Genomic DNA, 21741 nt, shown 5'->3' with positions numbered 1-21741 from the left:
TTGTTTCAGTATTCCCTCTTGTTTCAGTATTCCCCCTTGTTTCAGTATTCCCCCGTGTTTCAGTATCCCCCCTTGTTTCAATATTCCCCGTTGTTTCAGTATTCCCCCTTGTTTCAGTATTCCCCCTTGTTTCAGTATCCCCCCTTCTTTCAATATTCCCCCTTCTTTCAATATTCCCTGTTGTTTCAGTATTTCCCCTTGTTTCAGTATTCCCCCTTGTTTCAGTATTCCCCCTTGTTTCAGTATTCCCCCTTGTTTCAGTATCCCCCCTTCTTTCAATATTCCCCCTTCTTTCAATATTCCCTGTTGTTTCAGTATTTCCCCTTGTTTCAGTATTCCCCCTTGTTTCAGTATTCCCCCTTGTTTCAGTATCCCCCCTTGTTTCAGTATTCCCCCTTGATTCAGTATTCCCCCTTGATTCAGTATTCCCCTTGTTTCAGTATCACCCCTTGTTTCAGTATTCCCCCTTGATTCAGTATTCCCCCTTGTTTCAGTATTCCCCCTTGATTCAGTGTTCCCCCTTGTTTCAGTATTCCCCCTTGTTTCAGTATTCCCCCTTGTTTCAGTATCCCCCCTTGTTTCAGTATTCCCCCTTATTACAGTATTCCCCGTTGTTTCAGGTACGCCACCTGGACACATGGCTTCTTCAAGAAGTTGGGAATTCCGGGTCCAGAACCGGGACTATTTGGAGCAATGTCTCAATACAAGAAATTTGTGAGTTAAAGCAACACCTTCTGATTTCTTGCTTTGCGCATCTGTGAACTCCCAGTTTGGGGAAAGGCGAGACACTGATTAGATATTCAGAACTACTTGTGGGTTTTCATAAGACATACATATCCTGAAACACTGGTGCCACACTTATAGTGATCAAGTCACAATTATGAGTTTCAATTAACTTGTCCTTTGTTATCCAAGATGTAAACATCACAAAAAATCCAAAATGTTTACAGTAAAATGTTTCTAAAATGTCAACAACACTCGTCTTGTAGTCTTTGCCAAACCGCCCAGTAGTTAAGCTCTCATAAGGACTTGTAAAAACTGACCATATTTAAGGACTAGTTTCCACTGCTGAATATACATTACCATATTCAACGTAATAAGCGCCCCTCTCTAATAAGCGCCCATGGCGATATTTGCTAAGATATTGGCTAGTGAACAATCCCAATTAGCACCCCTTCCGATTGATCAATGTACACAAGACTTATTTATTCGTGTAAAATACGCACTCTCGTGTGATATGCACCCTTAATTATGGGCAATTAAATTTTGGAAAAATATATCTGTCGTTGTACTGTTGACAATAAAAATGAATCATGGGTCCATCCTTCGGAACTGTACTCAAGAGCACTTCTATAGAGCTCTTACTTAGATTATCATGTAAGTGAGTGAGGATGGTTTCACGCCACTTTTAACAATATTCCAGTAATATCAGGGCGGGGGACACCAGAAATGGGCTTCACACATTGTACCCATGTCAGGAATTGAACGTGTGTCTTTGGCGTTACGAACGAACGCTTTAACCACTAGGCTACCCGACCGCCCCTATAATGTAAGTACTTGATACAAAAGACAACCAATACCAACATGTCTCAGTTAAACCGACTTTTTTTCACTTTTGAACATTTTTAAAAAAACCCTTCAACTTAACATTTTCAGTCAGATCTACAAACCTCTCTACTGACACATCCCAAAATATCAAAACGGTGGAACCCTCAAAATGTTGTGAAAAAGTATCAAAGAAAATGCATTGTAGCTTATCCCGAAGTATTAAAAAGGTGTACTAGAACTGTTCAGAGAATTGAAAAATATCAATGGAAAAACATTGTAGCAAAGTTTATTGTATTTTTAGCCGACCATTTTCACTCATGTTTTATTTAACTGAATAAAAGTGAGCTTCTGTACCTCTGGTAATCAGGTTCATATTTAACCAATCAATGTTTTTGTTTTAAACAATTTGCTTTCCATTTTAGGGTTCTATTCCAAAATATGACCAACACATTATTGAGAAATACGGCAAGGTTGTTGGGTAAGTAGCATGTTCAGTATGTCATTAGTTACAAACGTTCGTTGCACCATACATTGGTGATTGTTCAAATAGAATGCCACTGAATTTCAATTCAAGAAAGACCTGCAAATCGTATGTAACTCAATATTCTTTCCTTTGATGGAAGACAAATCTGTTCTGACAGAAAAGAAATATTTTACAACAAATATCCTGTATATTTACTTCAGACAGATGTTGTGTTGAACCTGGTGATATGGAAACTGTCAGTCTGCCTTTAGATCAGCCTTTTCTGCATGTGTCATGTATATTTGATATGCAATTAGCATGGGACGTATAATAACATTTGTAAAGTGTTTTGGCATACTATATTTTTTACCCTGTTGTGACATTTGTCCGTCTCATACCCTCTTAAACTTCACACATTCCTCCCCACACCATAACACTCCATCCACCACCTGAACGCAGCATGTCGCCGTTCATTCTTCCCTTTAGCAGTAAACACACTGTCTTCCATCAGCTCTAACCAGAAAGAACCGACTCTCATCACTGCCAGTCACATCACTGCCAACAATTTACCCATCTCAATCTCTGACAATGATGTTGTCCTCTCAAAAACTGTCTTCTGTAAAGTCTGTAAGCCCAAATTCCTTGAGCCCTGAGTTGCCTTGCCATTATCTGTCTACTAACCATATGCCCTTAGGCATTTGTCGCTGATGAAGTCACTCTAAGGAATCAATTCCAGAGATGCAAAGTACACAAATACCAGTCTTCATTGTGCATAGTTACCTTGGGTCTGCCTGTTCTTGGCCTCTCTTGGCCTATCTGTCTGGTCTGTATGTAACGGTGCATCAGGTTAGTTACAGCAACAGGGGAGAAACCAAAAGTTCTAGCAATGTGGGCATGGGTGGCTCCGATCCGTGTCATACCCTCTTTGCTCGGGTGCCAGTCGTGGCATTTCTATGGTAGATTTTTATCAGTGTCAGTATCTGACATGCCGTCTACATCATTTGTATACCCTTATTGCATGTGTAGTTTCGGTTGTCAAGCGGCACTTGTTTTTCACCTTTTTCACATTTTATACAAAACAACATACCATGGACGTGTATCATTTTGGCATAGAGCATTGTTGTGTTTGGTTGATGTGTTTTGTGCACTGATTTAGTTTGAACTTGTTTTTTTAAATTGTTGCAATTGTGTTTATAAAGTTTTCTTATGGCAGTCAGTTTACATCTACTTCCACTGTGTCATAAATCTAAATTTACTGAAATAATATGTATTTTTATATATATATTTATATGTATGTTTATATATATGTTTATTTTTTCCAGTCTTTTCAGTATGCGCCAACCGATATATCTCGTTTCCGACATCGACATAATCAAGCAGATCACGGTTAAGGAATTTTCATCGTTCATTAACCGCTCAGTGAGTAAGATATTCATTCTCAGGATAGATTAGTCCCCAGCACTGTATTGCTAAGCTTGTACAGGTTTGACTCCTTGTGTTGCCTTGACTGTTGTACTGCTATGGCTAAATTAATGTACTGGTTTTCCTAGCCTACTGCTTTGAATGTCATACTGGTTTGACTGTTGTATTGATTTGAATGTTGAAGTGATTTGACTGTCAAACTCGTTTGACTGCCTCTACTAGTTTGACTGTACTGATTGACATAATCTATTGCTTTCTTTGCTTCTTTAACTAGTTTGACTGACTACTGGTTTGAGTGTTGCACTGTTTGACTGTTGTACAAGTTTGACTGCTTGTTCTGCAATGACTTTTACTGGATTGACTGTTGTACTGGTTTGACTGTTTGTACTGATTTGACTGTACTAGTTTGACTGTTGCACTGGTTTGACTGTTGCACTGGTTTGACTGTTGTACTCGTTTGACTGTTTGTACTGGTTTGACTGTTGTACTGATTTGACTGTTCAACTGGTTTGACTGTTTGTACTAGTTTGACTGTTGCACTGGTTTGACTGTTTGTCCTGGTTTGACTGTTACACTGGATTGACTGTTGCACTGGTTTGACTGTTCTACTGGTTTGACTGTTGTACTGGATTGACTGTTGTACTGGTTTGACTGTTTGTACTGATTTGACTGTACTAGTTTGACTGTTGTACTGGTTTGACTGTTTGTTCTGATTTGACTGTTCTACTGGTTTTACTGTTTGTTCTAGTTTGACTGTTGTACTGGATTGACTGTTGTACTGGTTTTACTGTTTGTACTGGTTTTACTGTACTAGTTTGACTGTTGTACTGGTTTGACTGTTGTACTTGTTTGACTGTTCTGCTGGTTTTACTGTTGTGCTGGCTTTACTGTTTGTACTGGTTTGACTGTTTGTACTAGTTTGACTGTTTGTACTGATTTGACTGTTTGTACTGGTTTGACTTTTTGTACTGGTTTGACCGTTGTGCTGGTTTGAGTGTTGTGCAGGTTTGACTGTTTGTACTAGTTTGACTGTTTGTACTGGTTTGACTGTTTGCACTGGTTTGACTGTTTGCACTGGTTTGACTGTTTGCACTGGTTTGACTGTTTGTACTGGTTTGACTGTTGCACTGGTTTGACTGTTGCAAAGGTTTGACTGTTGTACTGGTTTGACTGTTGTACTGGTTTGACTGTACTGGTTTGACTGTTGTACTGGTTTGAGTGTTGTGCAGGTTTGACTTTGTACTGGTTTGACTGTTGTACTGGTTTGACTGTTTGTACTGGTTTGACTGTTTTTGTGGTTTGACTCTTGTACTGCTTGTAGTGGTTTGACTGTGGTTCAAATTTTACTGCACTGTTTGACTGAATCTAGTGCTCTGTTTGCTTCTTGTACTGGTTTGACTGTTTGTTCTGATTTGACTGTTGTCGTGGTTTGACTGTCGCTATATCCAAGCTGCACCTGTGCAGGTAAAACATTGCAAATGCAGGTAACTTTTATTGTCAGGTTGCACCGAGTGCAGGTAACATTTCCCACCACAAGTGCACACCAGCAGTCAAATTTAACAAAAATAGAAAACTGAATTCTTTAAAACTTGCCGCAGATCTTTTAGAATCCAGGAAACAAAAGTTCATGAAAATAGTGAAATACACAGGCGGTCTGAATACAGGGAACTTGCAGAACTAATTCTTCATGATTAGCACTTGAACAGTCTTTCATGCAGTTACAATCACAACAAACAGACACTTTGAAACTTCTGTTTAAGTTTTTTTACTTGATATCAAGATGTGAAAACCCATATACAGATTTCCTCAAAATAAGCACTGGAGCACATCTTCAAGTTTATTTTCTCTTTGAATTTATTTGATATTCAAATAGCTGAACATACAGTGTTTCAAGGTACTGGTTTGATAAAATGGTGCAGCCAATATTTTGGTGTGCAACCTGATTACTTCACTTGGTTGCTCCTGGTGCAGGTGGTAAAACAGTCTGCATGTTTGCTTCTTTCACCTTTATTTTGTTTGATTGGAATTAAGTCAGTTTGCCATTTCTCCATTTGCTGACAATCACATTGCCACATCTCCTCTAAAGGCACCATGCATATGAAAAGTTATGTGAATGGTGCCAGCCATGGTGTCTGTAAAGTTCCTCACAGAATTCTGGTCCGACTTGATAAATATCCACCATCCAAAACTAAATGATCTTGCAGACAAGTCATCATTGGCTCAACCTCTTTGTGCAGGTATCCAAAATTCCTGTCTGTGGTAGATTTTATAAAATTCACCTGCTATTTTGAAGCCACAGCTACCAGCTACCATCTATTCAGATGTAAAAAGTAGATGTTTCTTCATGCCAATCAATTGTTGTGTATTGCACCTCCTCCTCAACAACCCTCCTTGGGTCCCTCCCCTCCTTCCGTTCCCCCTCCTAAACAAGCCTGGGGAAATGACAGTGTTACCCCTCTCTCAACAGGTCCTTCTCAACAACCCTCCTTGGGTCCCTCCCCTCCCTCCGTTCCCCCTCCTAAACAAGCCTGGGGAAATGACAGTGTTACCCCTCCCTAAACAGGTCATCCTCAACAACCCTAAACAACCCTCAACAACCCTCCTTGGGTCCCTCTCCTCCCTCCTCCGCCCTACAACATTGTTGCACTTGAAGACACATTGCTGAAATTTGATGCTTGTTTCATATTTGTCCAAACTTTTAGACTCAGTATTATGCAGAAAATATTTGAACATCATCGCTGACAGTAAATGTTCTTAAATGGCTGTCAGAGCTACAGTGCTGTTGCAATCTTATTTATACTTTCAGAAAAACACCAACTTTCCAATAGACCCGCTGTTTAAGGAGTCGCTTGTTTTCTTGGTTGATGATCACTGGAAGTTCATTCGGGGCATCCTGAGTCCCACGTTCACAGCAGGCAGGATGAAGGAGGTAATGTCAGGCTCAGGTCATGTCCTGATTGTCCTGAGTCCCACGTTCACAGCATGCAGGATGAAGGAGGTAATGTCATGCTCAGGTCATGTCATGTCCTGATTGTCCTGAGTCCCACGTTCACAGCAGGCAGGATGAACTAGGTCAGGTCATGCTCAGGTCATGTCATGTCATGTCCTGAGTCCCACGTTCACAGCAGGCAGGATGAAGGAGGTAATATCATGCTCAGGTCATGTCATGTCCTGATTGTCCTGAGTCCCAGGTTCACAGCAGGCAGGATGAAGGAGGTAATGATCAGGTCATGTCATGTCCTGATTGTCCTGAGTCCCAGGTTCACAGCAGGCAGGATGAAGGAGGTAATGATCAGGTCATGTCATGTCCTGATTGTCCTGAGTCCCAGGTTCACAGCAGGCAGGATGAAGAAGGTAATGTCATGCTCAGGTCATGTCATGTCCTGATTGTCCTGAGTCCCAGGTTCACAGCAGGCAGGATGAAGGAGGTAATGATCAGGTCATGTCATGTCTTGTCCTGCGTCCCACATTCACAGGCAGGATGAAGAAGGTAATGTCATGTCCTGATTGTCCTGCGTCCCACGGTCACAGCAGGCAGGATGAAGGAGGTAATGTCATGCTCAGGTCATGTCATGTCCTGATTGTCCTGAGTCCCACGTTCACAGCATGCAGGATGAACTAGGTCAGGTCATGCTCAGGTCATGTCATGTCCTGATTGTCCTGAGTCCCACATTCACAGGCAGGATGAAGGAGGTAATGTCATGCTCAGGTCATGTCATGTCCTGATTGTCCTGCGTCCCACATTCACAGGCAGGATGAAGGAGGTAATGTCATGCTCAGGTCATGTCATGTCCTGATTGTCCTGAGTCCCACGTTCACAGCATGCAGGATGAACTAGGTCAGGTCATGCTCAGGTCATGTCATGTCCTGATTGTCCTGAGTCCCACATTCACAGGCAGGATGAAGGAGGTAATGTCATGCTCAGGTCATGTCATGTCCTGATTGTCCTGCGTCCCACATTCACAGGCAGGATGAAGGAGGTAATGTCATGCTCAGGTCATGTCATGTCCTGTTTGTCCTGAGGCCCACGTTCACAGCATGCAGGATGAAGGAGGTAATGTCATGTCCTGATTGTCCTGAGGCCCATGTTCACAGCAGGCAGGATGAAGGAGGTAATGTCATGCTCAGGTTACGTCATGTCCTGATTGTCCTGCGTCCCATGTTCACAGCAGGCAGGATGAAGGAGGTAATGTCATGTCCTGATTGTCCTGAGGCCCACGTTCACAGCATGCAGGATGAAGGAGGTAATGTCATGCCCTGATTGTCCTGAGGCCCATGTTCACAGCAGGCAGGATGAAGGAGGTAATGTCATGCTCAGGTTACGTCATGTCCTGATTGTCCTGCGTCCCACGTTCACAGCAGGCAGGATGAAGGAGGTAATGTCATGCTCAGGTCATGTCATGTCCTGATTGTCCTGAGGCCCACGTTCACAGCATGCAGGATGAAGGAGGTAATGTCATGCTCAGGTTACGTCATGTCATGTCCTGATTGTCCTGCGTCCCACGTTCACAGCATGCAGGATGAACTAGGTCAGGTCATGTGATGTCCTGATTGTCCTGCGTCCCACGTTCACAGCAGGCAGGATGAAGGTAATATCATGCTCAGGTCATGTCATGTCCTGATTGTCCTGAGTCCCAGGTTCACAGCAGACAGGATGAACTAGGTCAGGTCATGCTCAGGTCATGTCACAAGTACAACTGACCCTACTTGAATCAAGAGAGAAAATATAAAATTCCCTGACCCTTAATACACCCTCAACTTCGCCATGTAGCGGAGCACACAATGTTCTTTTTGATCATACTTCAACCAAAGGAACTATGCTATGACTGGAATGATTAAATGGTTGGAGGACTGAATGGAGGAATATTTATTGACAGATGATACCGCTGATGCAGACTTGCATGGCTTCTCTAGTGACAAACCTCTGGAAAACTACAGAACAAGGCACGAAAACAGTCAAAATGCAAGAGTAAGTAAACTTAAAACTCATAGGTTGAGAGTCCCTGTGTAGATTCTGGGGCTGAAGATGTCCCCAGTTCCTCATGCTTGGTGCAAGGGTCCAGTAACATTGTGTCGGGTGGTCAGGCTGATTTGTGTCATCATGGCCTGATGGTGTGGATCATTGCTCATGCTTGGTGCAAGGTTCCAGGAACATTGTGTCAGGTGGTCAGGCTGATTTGTGTCATCATGACCTAATGGTGTGGATCGTTGCTCATGCTTGGTGCAAGGGTCCAGTAACATTGTGTCTGGTGGTCAGGCTGATTTGTGTCATCATGACCTGATGGTGTGGATCGTTGCTCATGCTTGGTGCAAGGTTCCAGTAACATTGTGTCGGGTGGTCAGGCTGATTTGTGTCATCATGGCCTGATGGTGTGGATCGTTGCTCATGCTTGGTGCAAGGGTCCAGTAACATTGTGTCTGGTGGTCAGGCTGATTTGTGTCATCATGACCTGATGGTGTGGATCGTTGCTCATGCTTGGTGCAAGGGTCCAGTAACATTGTGTCGGGTGGTCAGACTGATTTGTGTCATCATGACCTGATGGTGTGAATCGTTGCTCATGCTTGGTGCAAGGGTCCAGTAACATTGTGTCAGGTGGTCAGGCTGATTTGTGTCATCATGGCCTGATGGTGTGGATCGTTGCTCATGCTTGGTGCAAGGGTCCAGTAACATTGTGTCTGGTGGTCAGGCTGATTTGTGTCATCATGACCTGATGGTGTGGATCGTTGCTCATGCTTGGTGCAAGGGTCCAGTAACATTGTGTCGGGTGGTCAGGCTGATTTGTGTCATCATGACCTAATGGTGTGGATCGTTGCTCATGCTTGGTGCAAGGGTCCAGTAACATTGTGTCGGGTGGTCAGGCTGATTTGTGTCATCATGGCCTGATGGTGTGGATCGTTGCTCATGCTTGGTGCAAGGGTCCAGTAACATTGTGTCTGGTGGTCAGGCTGATTTGTGTCATCATGGCCTGATGGTGTGGATCATTGCTCATGCTTGGTGCAAGGTTCCAGGAACATTGTGTCAGGTGGTCAGGTTGATTTGTGTCATCATGACCTAATGGTGTGGATCGTTGCTCATGCTTGGTGCAAGGGTCCAGTAACATTGGGTCGGGTGGTCAGGCTGATTTGTGTCATCATGACCTAATGGTGTGGATCGTTGCTCATGCTTGGTGCAAGGTTCCAGTAACATTGTGTCTGGTGGTCAGGCTGATTTGTGTCATCATGACCTGATGGTGTGGATCGTTGCTCATGCTTGGTGCAAGGTTCCAGTAACGTTGTGTCTGGTGGTCAGGCTGATTTGTGTCATCATGACCTAATGGTGTGGATCGTTGCTCATGCTTGGTGCAAGGTTCCAGTAACATTGTGTCTGGTGGTCAGGCTGATTTGTGTCATCATGACCTGATGGTGTGGATCGTTGCTCATGCTTGGTGCAAGGTTCCAGTAACATTGTGTCTGGTGGTCAGGCTGATTTGTGTCATCATGACCTAATGGTGTGGATCGTTGCTCATGCTTGGTGCAAGGGTCCAGTAACATTGTGTCTGGTGGTCAGGCTGATTTGTGTCATCATGACCTGATGGTGTGGATCGTTGCTCATGCTTGGTGCAAGGGTCCAGTAACATTGTGTCTGGTGGTCAGGCTGATTTGTGTCATCATGGCCTGATGGTGTGGATCGTTGCTCATGCTTGGTGCAAGGTTCCAGGAACATTGTGTCAGGTGGTCAGGCTGATTTGTGTCATCATGACCTAATGGTGTGGATCGTTGCTCATGCTTGGTGCAAGGGTCCAGTAACATTGTGTCTGGTGGTCAGGCTGATTTGTGTCATCATGACCTGATGGTGTGGATCGTTGCTCATGCTTGGTGCAAGGGTCCAGTAACATTGTGTCGGGTGGTCAGACTGATTTGTGTCATCATGACCTGATGGTGTGAATCGTTGCTCATGCTTGGTGCAAGGGTCCAGTAACATTGTGTAAGGTGGTCAGGCTGATTTGTGTCATCATGGCCTGATGGTGTGGATCGTTGCTCATGCTTGGTGCAAGGGTCCAGTAACATTGTGTCTGGTGGTCAGGCTGATTTGTGTCATCATGACCTGATGGTGTGGATCGTTGCTCATGCTTGGTGCAAGGGTCCAGTAACATTGTGTCGGGTGGTCAGGCTGATTTGTGTCATCATGACCTAATGGTGTGGATCGTTGCTCATGCTTGGTGCAAGGGTCCAGTAACATTGTGTTGGGTGGTCAGGCTGATTTGTGTCATCATGGCCTGATGGTGTGGATCGTTGCTCATGCTTGGTGCAAGGGTCCAGTAACATTGTGTCTGGTGGTCAGGCTGATTTGTGTCATCATGGCCTGATGGTGTGGATCGTTGCTCATGCTTGGTGCAAGGGTCCAGTAACATTGTGTCGGGTGGTCAGACTGATTTGTGTCATCATGACCTGATGGTGTGAATCGTTGCTCATGCTTGGTGCAAGGGTCCAGTAACATTGTGTCAGGTGGTCAGGCTGATTTGTGTCATCATGACCTGATGGTGTGGATCGTTGCTCATGCTTGGTGCAAGGGTCCAGTAACATTGTGTCTGGTGGTCAGGTTGATTTGTGTCATCATGACCTGATGGTGTGGATCGTTGCTCATGCTTGGTGCAAGGGTCCAGTAACATTGTGTCGGGTGGTCAGGCTGATTTGTGTCATCATGACCTAATGGTGTGGATCATTGCTCATGCTTGGTGCAAGGGTCCAGTAACATTGTGTCGGGTGGTCAGGCTGATTTGTGTCATCATGGCCTGATGGTGTGGATCGTTGCTCATGCTTGGTGCAAGGGTCCAGTAACATTGTGTCTGGTGGTCAGGCTGATTTGTGTCATCATGGCCTGATGGTGTGGATCGTTGCTCATGCTTGGTGCAAGGGTCCAGTAACATTGTGTCGGGTGGTCAGGCTGATTTGTGTCATCATGGCCTGATGGTGTGGATCGTTAAACTTACAAACTTAAAAAATGTTTTAAGATGCATACTTTTTGGTCCAGTCTCGGGCTGTTTCCTCATACTTTTGACGATCCGTTTTGTAAACTCTGGCAATCTCAGGGACAAGAGGGTCGTCAGGGTTGGCGTCAGTCAACAAGGAAGTGATGGATAGAAGAACTTTTGAGATAGTGAGAGCTGGCGACCACTGTGACCGCCACTGTGCTTGGTGCAAGGTTCCAGTAACATTGTGTCGGGTGGTCAGGCTGATTTGTGTCATCGTGACCTGATGGTGTGGATCGTTGCTCATGCTTGGTGCAAGGGTCCAGTAACATTGTGTCGGGTGGTCAGGCTGATTTGTGTCATCATGGCCTGATGGTGTGGATCGTTGCTCATGCTTGGTGCAAGGGTCCAGTAACATTGTGTCGGGTGGTCAGGCTGATTTGTGTCATCATGGCCTGATGGTGTGGATCGTTGCTCATGCTTGGTGCAAGGGTCCAGTAACATTGTGTCGAGTGGTCAGGCTGATTTGTGTCATCATGACCTGATGGTGTGGATCGTTGCTCATGCTTGGTGCAAGGGTCCAGTAACATTGTGTCAGGTGGTCAGGTTGATTTGTGTCATCATGGCCTGATGGTGTGGATCGTTGCTCATGCTTGGTGCAAGGGTCCAGTAACATTGTGTCTGGTGGTCAGGCTGATTTGTGTCATCATGGCCTGATGGTGTGGATCGTTGCTCATGCTTGGTGCAAGGGTCCAGTAACATTGTGTCGGGTGGTCAGACTGACTTGTGTCATCATGGCCTGATGGTGTGGATCATTGCTCATGCTTGGTGCAAGGGTCCAGTAACATTGTATTGGTTGGTCAGGCTGATTTGTGTCATCATGACCTGATGGTGTGGATCGTTGCTTATGCTTTCAGTCACTGGTTTGCCTGGTCCAGTTATTTACATCATGTTGTAGCTTGAATACTGCTGACTGTGCTTTAAACAATCACTCACTCACTTATTACAATGTGTGAAGCCCATTTCTGGTGTCCCCACTGTGATACTGCTGGAATATTGCTAAAAGCAGCATAAAACCGTACTCACTCACTCACCCATATGAAATTGTAAATAAATATTTGAAGAAGTGAATAAAAGCATCCAATTTGAAATTGTGAAGAAAATATATTCAAAGAAGTGAATAGAAACATGTTGACACTGTCCTCAAAGTTTAAAACTTGACATTAATTTGTTCCAGCATATTTGGGCTGTATTCTCTGGATGTCATCGCCTCTACAGCATTCGGCATTGAGGCTGACTGTCAGGGAGACCCTGAAAATGCCTTTATAATCAACGCTCGGAAGATGACAGAAAGAGGACTCAAACTGATTGTTGTTTTTATGGTCTGCTGTAAGTTTCTGAACATTCACTTTCCTTTCATGGAACCTTGCAAATACATCTTAGACTTTGACTTCAGCGTGTATCCCCATTCCTTCAGGGAACTTTAAACACACATCAATTTTCCAAACATTTGCTACCGGGGATTTTTTTTATTAAACAGCCTTATGTAAACGGTGATGCCTGAATTTGACCACCTCCAGTGCTATGCTTTGTCTTTGTAAGCACTGGGTGATTGGTCATCTCATGTCATATCAGGGAAATCTCTAATAATATCCCTTGGAAATATTTGTGACAAATTGATATGTCACGTCAAAGGTCCGGACCAAAAATGTTTGTTTTCCGGAGAGAAGGATTAGCTGAAAGTCAATAACACTTAGTCCCAGCATTCCTTGAGGTCGAGATGCGGAAAGGTTGTAAGTGACCTACGTTTAGGGTCAAGGTCACATTGAAGGCCATTCATCTGTATGTATCACTGAGATGCTGATTTTTGCAAATATTATACATGTAGTTTTTATGTTATTTGATAACAAATTCGAGATGCGCAGTATTACCAGTATACCACGATTTGGAATAATTATGAACATGTATCATAATACATTTGAATAATACCGGTATATTGGGTATGCGACTTAATGTGACTTGAAATTCTGAAATTCTGAAATTAGATTCACTGATATCTGTGATCGGAAACAAGCGAAACTATTAGCAAGTAGCTACCTGTACATCATGTTTGATGGTGGACGACTACAAATTTGTCAAAAACATCCTGGGGAAGTCCGATGTCGGACTTAAGAAAGAAAACATTATCAGAAAATTGATTATTATATCTTTATTTTGTCATTTGGGTTATTTTTTTTCAGGTTCATAACAAATTACACACACATGCAGTATATTGTGGTACATACATGAGTCGTTATTGCAATACGAAAGTCCGGCAAATATCCATCGCTGGCCATCACTAATACAGATGTATGACAAGTGATGAAAGGTCACAGTGACCGACCTTCAATAAGGAGCCATATTTTTGTTGTTACATTGAATTCCTCCTCGGGACATTCGATTTGGTTCTTGGTTAGCACTTTGAAATGTTCTTGAAATACTTGTCACAGATGTTGAAGGTCAAATTCACTCTCAAGTTCATATGCTAAAATAAATAATATGTTTGAGATAACTCAAGAACTGGTCATTGTTGGTACTTATGATCCTTAGGCTTGGGCCAAAAATAGTTAGGGTTGAGTGACCTTCATTGAAGGTCAAGGTCACTGGAATGATCATTCTGAATTTAGTTCTGCATCTTTGTGTACTGATCCAAAACGTGTTTGTATGAGCGTATGCCCATGTTTTCAAATAGAAATAATTGAGCATGTGCTTGTTTGAAATCGGGACTTCTGTTAAAGATGCCATGCACAGAGGACATGTTTTCTTTAGCCGAAAGTAATACTAGTTTCTGGGGCCAATATTTTTGTGTGTGGAGATAGGGCTGCTTCTTTTAGTGTGTGTAACGCAAACACCATTCTAGTTTTTGAGGCATTTCCATGGAGAGAAGTAGGAATAGTTCAGAATGTCTCGCTCAGGAAATTAAGAACTCTGATACTCGTTGTGTAAAATCAGTATGACACGCATGCTCATATACTTCTATGCATATGGTCTCTGTCAAGGAGAAGGGGGCCACGGGTGGCCCAGTCGTCTAAGGCGCCGCGATTCGCTGTGTAGAGTTGCGTCCCTTGGGCACGCCAGAAACCTATGGTTGTGGGTTCGAATCCCGGTTCGCCCCGATTATGTTTCTAGGTTTGTCAGCACCATACCCGTGCTCGTGGGTTTCACCTAAGTGGTAAACATCTGAGACCTGCATCACTTTGGGCTTTCCTCCCACATTAAGCTGACACGCCGTGATATGACTGGAATACTGTAAAAAGCGGCGTTAAACCCAACTCACTCACTCACTCACTCACTGTCAAGGAGAAGCATTGTGTCTAGCTTAGATGCCAACAAATAACAATCAAAGGATCAATTTGAAAAATATGTGAAATATCGAGCAAAAACAAATATTGGCTGGTTTGGCCCCACTATATACAGCAGCTGTCTCGACCAGGGCCTGGTCAATTTCACATGTGTGATATATTTCTTGCAACAAGTTTGTATCACACATCTGAGGCACTGTCCAAGGATATGGCCCTTGCCATACATATAAATCCCAGAAGCATGACCAATGACTTTCAGATGTAACAGCAAGCATCAAATACCCCGGTACAACCATCTTTGGCTTTTTGAGTCATTTTGTGTTGCTCTAATGGACAGACCCTTTCGTATTCTGTGCGTGTCCGCAGGTCGGAAGGACATCATTATACACTTGTTTTAGGATGTCCAGCATGTCTGGTGAACAGTCATTTTTTTTTACCTGCTGAAAAAATGTATTGTCAGGAACAAATAATGTTAATTCCAAATCCCAGCCTCCTGATGCGGTGTATGCCTTCTTTTGATGACTCTGTAGGACAGGACATGTTTTAACCAGAAATTGATTTCTGGCTAAAACTGTCAACAGTGATCCCTTGATAACCCTGGGTTCATCCTTGACAAAATAAATCCAATGATCAGTCACTTCTGTAAAACCAACAGATGCTGTGCTTCCATCAACACCCTGTCGCTGTTGTAGGAAAACTTTCTTGTTGCAGCTTTGTTTCCCTTCCTGAGCAAATGGTTGGAAGCTATTGGTTTCAAGATGGTTGATGCTGGTTGTCGAGAATTCTTCACCAAGGCTGTGCTTCAGACCATATCAGACAGAAGAGAACTTAACATTGTGAGTAAGACTTTCATGACGCACTGATTCCTCAAACAATAAACTGATTTGTAAAAACTTGTTAAAGATAAGTTAACCATGACACATAAGAATGCTGGATTCTGATTGGTCAAAGTAGGATCAAAATCAGGTATTTAATTCCATTAGATACCTCTTAGGTAACAAACCCTTTCACACTAAAGGCTTGCAGATGAATACATAGATCAATGGATAGCCTACATATAGATGCATGAAACAATAGATAGCCTACATGTAGATGCATGAAACAATAGGTAGCCTTCATATAGATGCATGAAACAGTGGATAGCCTACATGTAGATGCATGAAACAATGGATAGCCTACATATAGATGCATGAAACAATGGATAGCCTACATCTAGATGCATGAAACAATGGATAGCCTACATATAGATGCATGAAACAATAGATAGCCTAAATATAGATGCTTGAAACAATGGATGGCCTACATATAGATGCATGAAACAATGGATAGCCTACATATAGATGCATGAAATCATTGCTAGCCTACACATAGATGCATGAAACAATGGATAGCCTACATATAGATGCATGAAACAATGGATAGCCTACATATAGATGCATGAAACAATAGATAGCCTACATATAGATGCATGAAACAATGGATAGCCTACATATAAATGCATGAAACAATGGATAGCCTACATATAGATGCATTAAACAATGGACCCCAAAAACCCCATATCACTCATCTCCTACATAACACTCACTCACTCACTCTCAACCATATCACTCATCTCCTACATAACACTCACTCACTCACTCTCAACCATATCACTCATCTCCTACATAACACTCACTCACTCACTCTCAACCATATCACTCATCTCCTACATAACACTCACTCACTCACTCTCAACCATATCACTCATCTCCTACATATAACACTCACTCACTTACTCTCAACCATATCACTCATCTCCTACATAACACTCACTCACTCACTCACTCTCCACCATATCGCTCTCACCTCCATATCACTCACTCACTCACTCTCAACCATATCACTCATCTCCTACATAACACTCACTCACTCACTCTCAACCATATCACTCATCTCCTACGTAACACTCACTCACTCACTCTCAACCATATCACTCATCTCCTACATAACACTCACTCACTCTCCACCATATCACTCATCTCCTACATAACACTCACTCACTCTCAACCATATCACTCGTCTCCTACATAACACTCACTCACTCACTCTCCACCATATCACTCATCTCCTACATAACACTCACTCACTCACTCTCAACCATATCACTCATCTCCTACATAACACTCACTCACTCTCAACCATATCACTCATCTCCTACATAACACTCACTCACTCTCAACCATATCACTCATCTCCTACATAACACTCACTCACTCACTCCCAACCATATCACTCATCTCCTACATAACACTCACTCACTCATGCTCCAACATGTCAGTCACTCATCTCCTACATAACACTCACTCACTCTCAACCATATCACTCATCTCCTACATAACACTCACTCACTCACTCTCAACCATATCACTCATCTCCTACATAACACTCACTCACTCACTCTCAACCATATCACTCATCTCCTACGTAACACTCACTCACTCACTCTCAACCATATCACTCATCTCCTACATAACACTCACTCACTCTCAACCATATCACTCATCTCCTACATAACACTCACTCACTCTCAACCATATCACTCGTCTCCTACATAACACTCACTCACTCACTCTCCACCATATCACTCATCTCCTACATAACACTCACTCACTCACTCTCAACCATATCACTCATCTCCTACATAACACTCACTCACTCTCAACCATATCACTCATCTCCTACATAACACTCACTCACTCTCAACCATATCACTCATCTCCTACATAACACTCACTCACTCTCAACCATATCACTCATCTCCTACATAACACTCACTCACTCACTCCCAACCATATCACTCATCTCCTACATAACACTCACTCACTCATGCTCCAACATGTCAGTCACTCATCTCCTACATAACACTCACTCACTCTCAACCATATCACTCATCTCCTACATAACACTCACTCACTCTCAACCATATCACTCATCTCCTACATAACACTCACTCACTCACTCTCAACCATATCACTCATCTCCTACATAACACTCACTCACTCACTCTCAACCATATCACTCATCTCCTACATAACACTCACTCACTCTCAACCATATCACTCATCTCCTACATAACACTCACTCACTCTCAACCATATCACTCATCTCCTATATAACACTCACTCACTCACTCTCAACCATATCACTCATCTCCTACATAACACTCACTCACTCACTCTCAACCATATCACTCATCTCCTACATAACACTCACTCACTCTCAACCATATCACTCATCTCCTACATAACTCACTCACTCACACTCAACCATATCACTCATTTCCTACATAACACTCACTCACTCACTCTCCACCATATCGCTCTCACCTCCATATCACTCACTCACTCACTCTCAACCATATCACTCATCTCCTACATAACACTCACTCACTCTCTCTCACCCATATCACTCATCTCCTACATAACACTCACTCACTCACTCCCAACCATATCACTCATCTCCTACATAACACTCACTCACTCATGCTCCAACATGTCAGTCACTCATCTCCTACATAACACTCACTCACTCTCAACCATATCACTCATCTCCTACATAACACTCACTCACTCTCAACCATATCACTCATCTCCTACATAACACTCACTCACTCTCAACCATATCACTCATCTCCTACATAACACTCACTCACTCTCAACCATATCACTCATCTCCTATATAACACTCACTCTCAACCATATCACTCATCTCCTACATAACACTCACTCACACACTCTCAACCATATCACTCATCTCCTACATAACACTCACTCACTCTCAACCATATCACTCATCTCCTACATAACTCACTCACTCACACTCAACCATATCACTCATTTCCTACATAACACTCACTCACTCACTCTCCACCATATCGCTCTCACCTCCATATCACTCACTCACTCACTCTCAACCATATCACTCATCTCCTACATAACACTCACTCACTCTCTCTCACCCATATCACTCATCTCCTACATAACACTCACTCACTCACTCTCAACCATATCACTCATCTCCTACATAACACTCACTCACTCACTCTCAACCATATCACTCATCTCCTACATAACACTCACTCACTCATGCTCCAACATGTCAGTCACTCATCTCATATATAACACGCACTCCCTCACTCACCCACTCACTCACTCACTCTCTAACATGTCAGTCTCTCATCTCCTACATAACTTTTACTTACTCATTCATTCTCAACCATATCACTCTCTCCTCCATCTCACTCACTCACTCACTCACTCACTCACTCACTCACTCACTCTCCACCAGAGCCGGAGAGACTTCCTGCAGCTCATGCTTAACTCCCACAAGCTGGAGGTGAAACAGGAGGAGAAGGACTCTGCTTCCTACGTGGAGATGGACAAGTCATTGAGAAGAGGTGAGCTATGCAGAGGAGATATAAGGAGGAGTTTCAAATGTTTGTTTGTTGTTTAACACCGCACTCAGCAATATTGCAGCTATATGATGGCGATCTGTAAATAATCGAGTCTGGACAAGACAATCCAGTGATTGATGTCATAAGCATCGATCCTTGCAACTGGGATACAATGACATGCATCAACAAAGTCAGCGAGCCTGACCACCCGAATAAGTTATTCGCCTTTTATGACAAGCACAGGAAGAGTTTCAGTTGATCTTTAATAGGTGAATATCTATTGACGACTATCAGATGTCTGTCCAGGGTAAATATCTATTGACGACTATCAGATGTCTGTCCAGGGTAAATATCTATTGAAGACTATCAGATGTTTGTCCCAGGTGTATAGGTAGTGTAGACTTTCAGATGTCTGTTCAAGGTGAATAGTTAGTGGAGACTTTCAGATGTCTGTCCCAGGTATATAGTTAGTTTAGACTTTCAGTTGTCTGTCCAAGGTGAATAGATAGTGTAGACTTTCAGATGTCTGTCCTAGGTGAATAGGTAGTGTAGACTTTCAGATGTCTGTCAAAGGTGAATAGGTAGTGTAGACTTTCAGATGTCTGTCCAAGGTGAATAGATAGTGTAGACTTTCAGATGTCTGTCCAAGGTAAATAGATAGTGTAGACTTTCAGAAGTCTGTCCAAGGTAAATAGATAGTGTAGACTTTCAGATGTCTGTCAAAGGTGAATAGGTAGTGTAGACTTTCAGATGTCTGTCAAAGGTAAATAGATAGTGTAGACTTTCAGATGTCTGTCAAAGGTGAATAGGTAGTGTAGACTTTCAGATGTCTGTCCAAGGTGAATAGGTAGTGTAGACTTTCAGATGTCTGTCAAAGGTGAATGGATAGTGTAGACTTTCAGATGTCTGTCCTAGGTGAATAGGTAGTGTAGACTTTCAGATGTCTGTCCAAGGTGAATGGATAGTGTAGACTTTCAGAAGTCTGTCCTTTTGTGTATAGGTAGTGTAGACTTTCAGATGTCTGTCCAAGGTAAATAGATGGTGTAGACTTTCAGAAGTCTGTCCTTTTGTGTATAGGTAGTGTAGACTTTCAGATGTCTGTCAAAGGTAAATAGGTAGTGTAGACTTTCAGATGTCTGTCCAAGGTGAATAGGTAGTGTAGACTTTCAGATGTCTGTCAAAGGTGAATGGATAGTGTAGACTTTCAGATGTCTGTCAAAGGTGAATAGGTAGTGTAGACTTTCAGATGTCTGTCAAAGGTGAATAGATAGTGTACACTTTCAGATGTCTGTCCAAGGTGAATGGATAGTGTACACTTTCAGATGTCTGTCCAAGGTGAATAGTTAGTGGAGACTTTCAGATGTCTGTCCCAGGTATATAGTTAGTTTAGACTTTCAGATGTCTGTCCAAGGTGAATAGATAGTGTAGACTTTCAGATGTCTGTCCTAGGTGAATAGGTAGTGTAGACTTTCAGATGTCTGTCCTAGGTGAATAGGTAGTGTAGACTTTCAGATGTCTGTCCAAGGTAAATAGATGGTGTAGACTTTCAGAAGTCTGTCCTTTTGTGTATAGGTAGTGGAGACATCTTTAAGGCATCTGTCTCAGCACCCTGTCAGCATGGACTGTCTCTCATGCAGTCAGCAGTTTGTTTGCCAGACCCAGCCTGAATTATTTACAGGCTGTCATGATGATTGCAAATGGCTTCCTGTGGCATTAAGCAGATTCACGCAATCACTCTATTACATAATTATGAACTATAAAATGAGCAACAAAATGTAAGATAATATTTTTACTTTTTCACAAAGGCATGACAAACGATGAGATTCTGGGCAATGCCATGCTGTTTCTTTTTGCTGGATATGAAACTACAAACGTGACTTTGGCGTATTTCGCCTACAACCTAGCAATCAACCAGGACTGCCAGGACAGACTGATAGAGGAGATTGACCGCGTTCTCAATGGGGTAATTAACAGTTTGGTTTAATTTCACATTACGATGATGGTAGTGCCTGTTATGTGTTCAAAACCAGTGAAGTTTTTATCCGAATTCACAGGGACCATTTCATCAAGCTTTTACTGCATTTTTGACGTCACCTCTCATACCTATCATCTGATATTTGTAAGTCAAGCCTAAAGCCCCAGTGGGGCCTGACAGTGTGATCCATTTTTGTTGTGTTGTCATCATTGTGATTTTGTAGCTAGTTATTTTGTTTTAAAGTCTTATTCATGTGAACCACAAGGCAAAGAAAGCTGAAACTTTGTTCAAAAGGCAATCATAATCAGCCTTCTACTCAGGTGGAGCAGACGATGGTGCTTAACTACTTCTCTCTTTTGGGTTCACATGACTGAGATATGCCTTGACATGACTGAAACTTTTACATTGTCCACTTTTCCTCTGGAACTGCTAGGTCGATGAAGCATGAACGATCCCAGCTGCACTGTCTCTAATTTGATCTCAAGATCCTAATTTGAAATGTCATCTTTGCAAATTACTCATCCTTTTCTGCATTTATCACTGCAAGTATGCAGAGTAACATATAGTACATATAGGCATTTTTTGCATGAAAGCGCCGTTTAGCACTCACA

At 42.8% G+C, this 21741-nt stretch overlaps 1 protein-coding gene across 2 annotated transcripts in view; it reads left to right on the top strand.

Moving 5' to 3' along the window:
- LOC124116440 (cytochrome P450 3A24-like) overlaps nt 1–21741 on the top strand; it is a 28146-nt gene that overhangs the window by 3558 nt on the left and 2847 nt on the right. Inside the window, exons 2-10 of one of the 2 annotated variants that reach the window (XM_046477772.2) lie at nt 621–714; nt 1971–2026; nt 3334–3430; nt 6240–6362; nt 8311–8402; nt 12620–12771; nt 15435–15559; nt 19050–19158; nt 20961–21118. In XM_046477772.2, the coding sequence (XP_046333728.2) occupies nt 621–714; nt 1971–2026; nt 3334–3430; nt 6240–6362; nt 8311–8402; nt 12620–12771; nt 15435–15559; nt 19050–19158; nt 20961–21118 (1006 nt within the window). The remainder of the gene's footprint in view (nt 1–620; nt 715–1970; nt 2027–3333; nt 3431–6239; nt 6363–8310; nt 8403–12619; nt 12772–15434; nt 15560–19049; nt 19159–20960; nt 21119–21741) is intronic. The other variant, XM_046477773.2, reaches the window with a different exon arrangement.

The sequence above is a fragment of the Haliotis rufescens genome, unplaced genomic scaffold (assembly GCF_023055435.1).
Source record: "Haliotis rufescens isolate VD_foot unplaced genomic scaffold, xgHalRufe1.0.p SCAF_21, whole genome shotgun sequence".
Classification (NCBI taxonomy): Eukaryota; Metazoa; Mollusca; class Gastropoda; order Lepetellida; family Haliotidae; genus Haliotis; species Haliotis rufescens.
The sequence above is the reverse complement of the archived record's forward strand: the minus strand, read 5'-3'. Positions and strand labels throughout refer to the sequence as shown.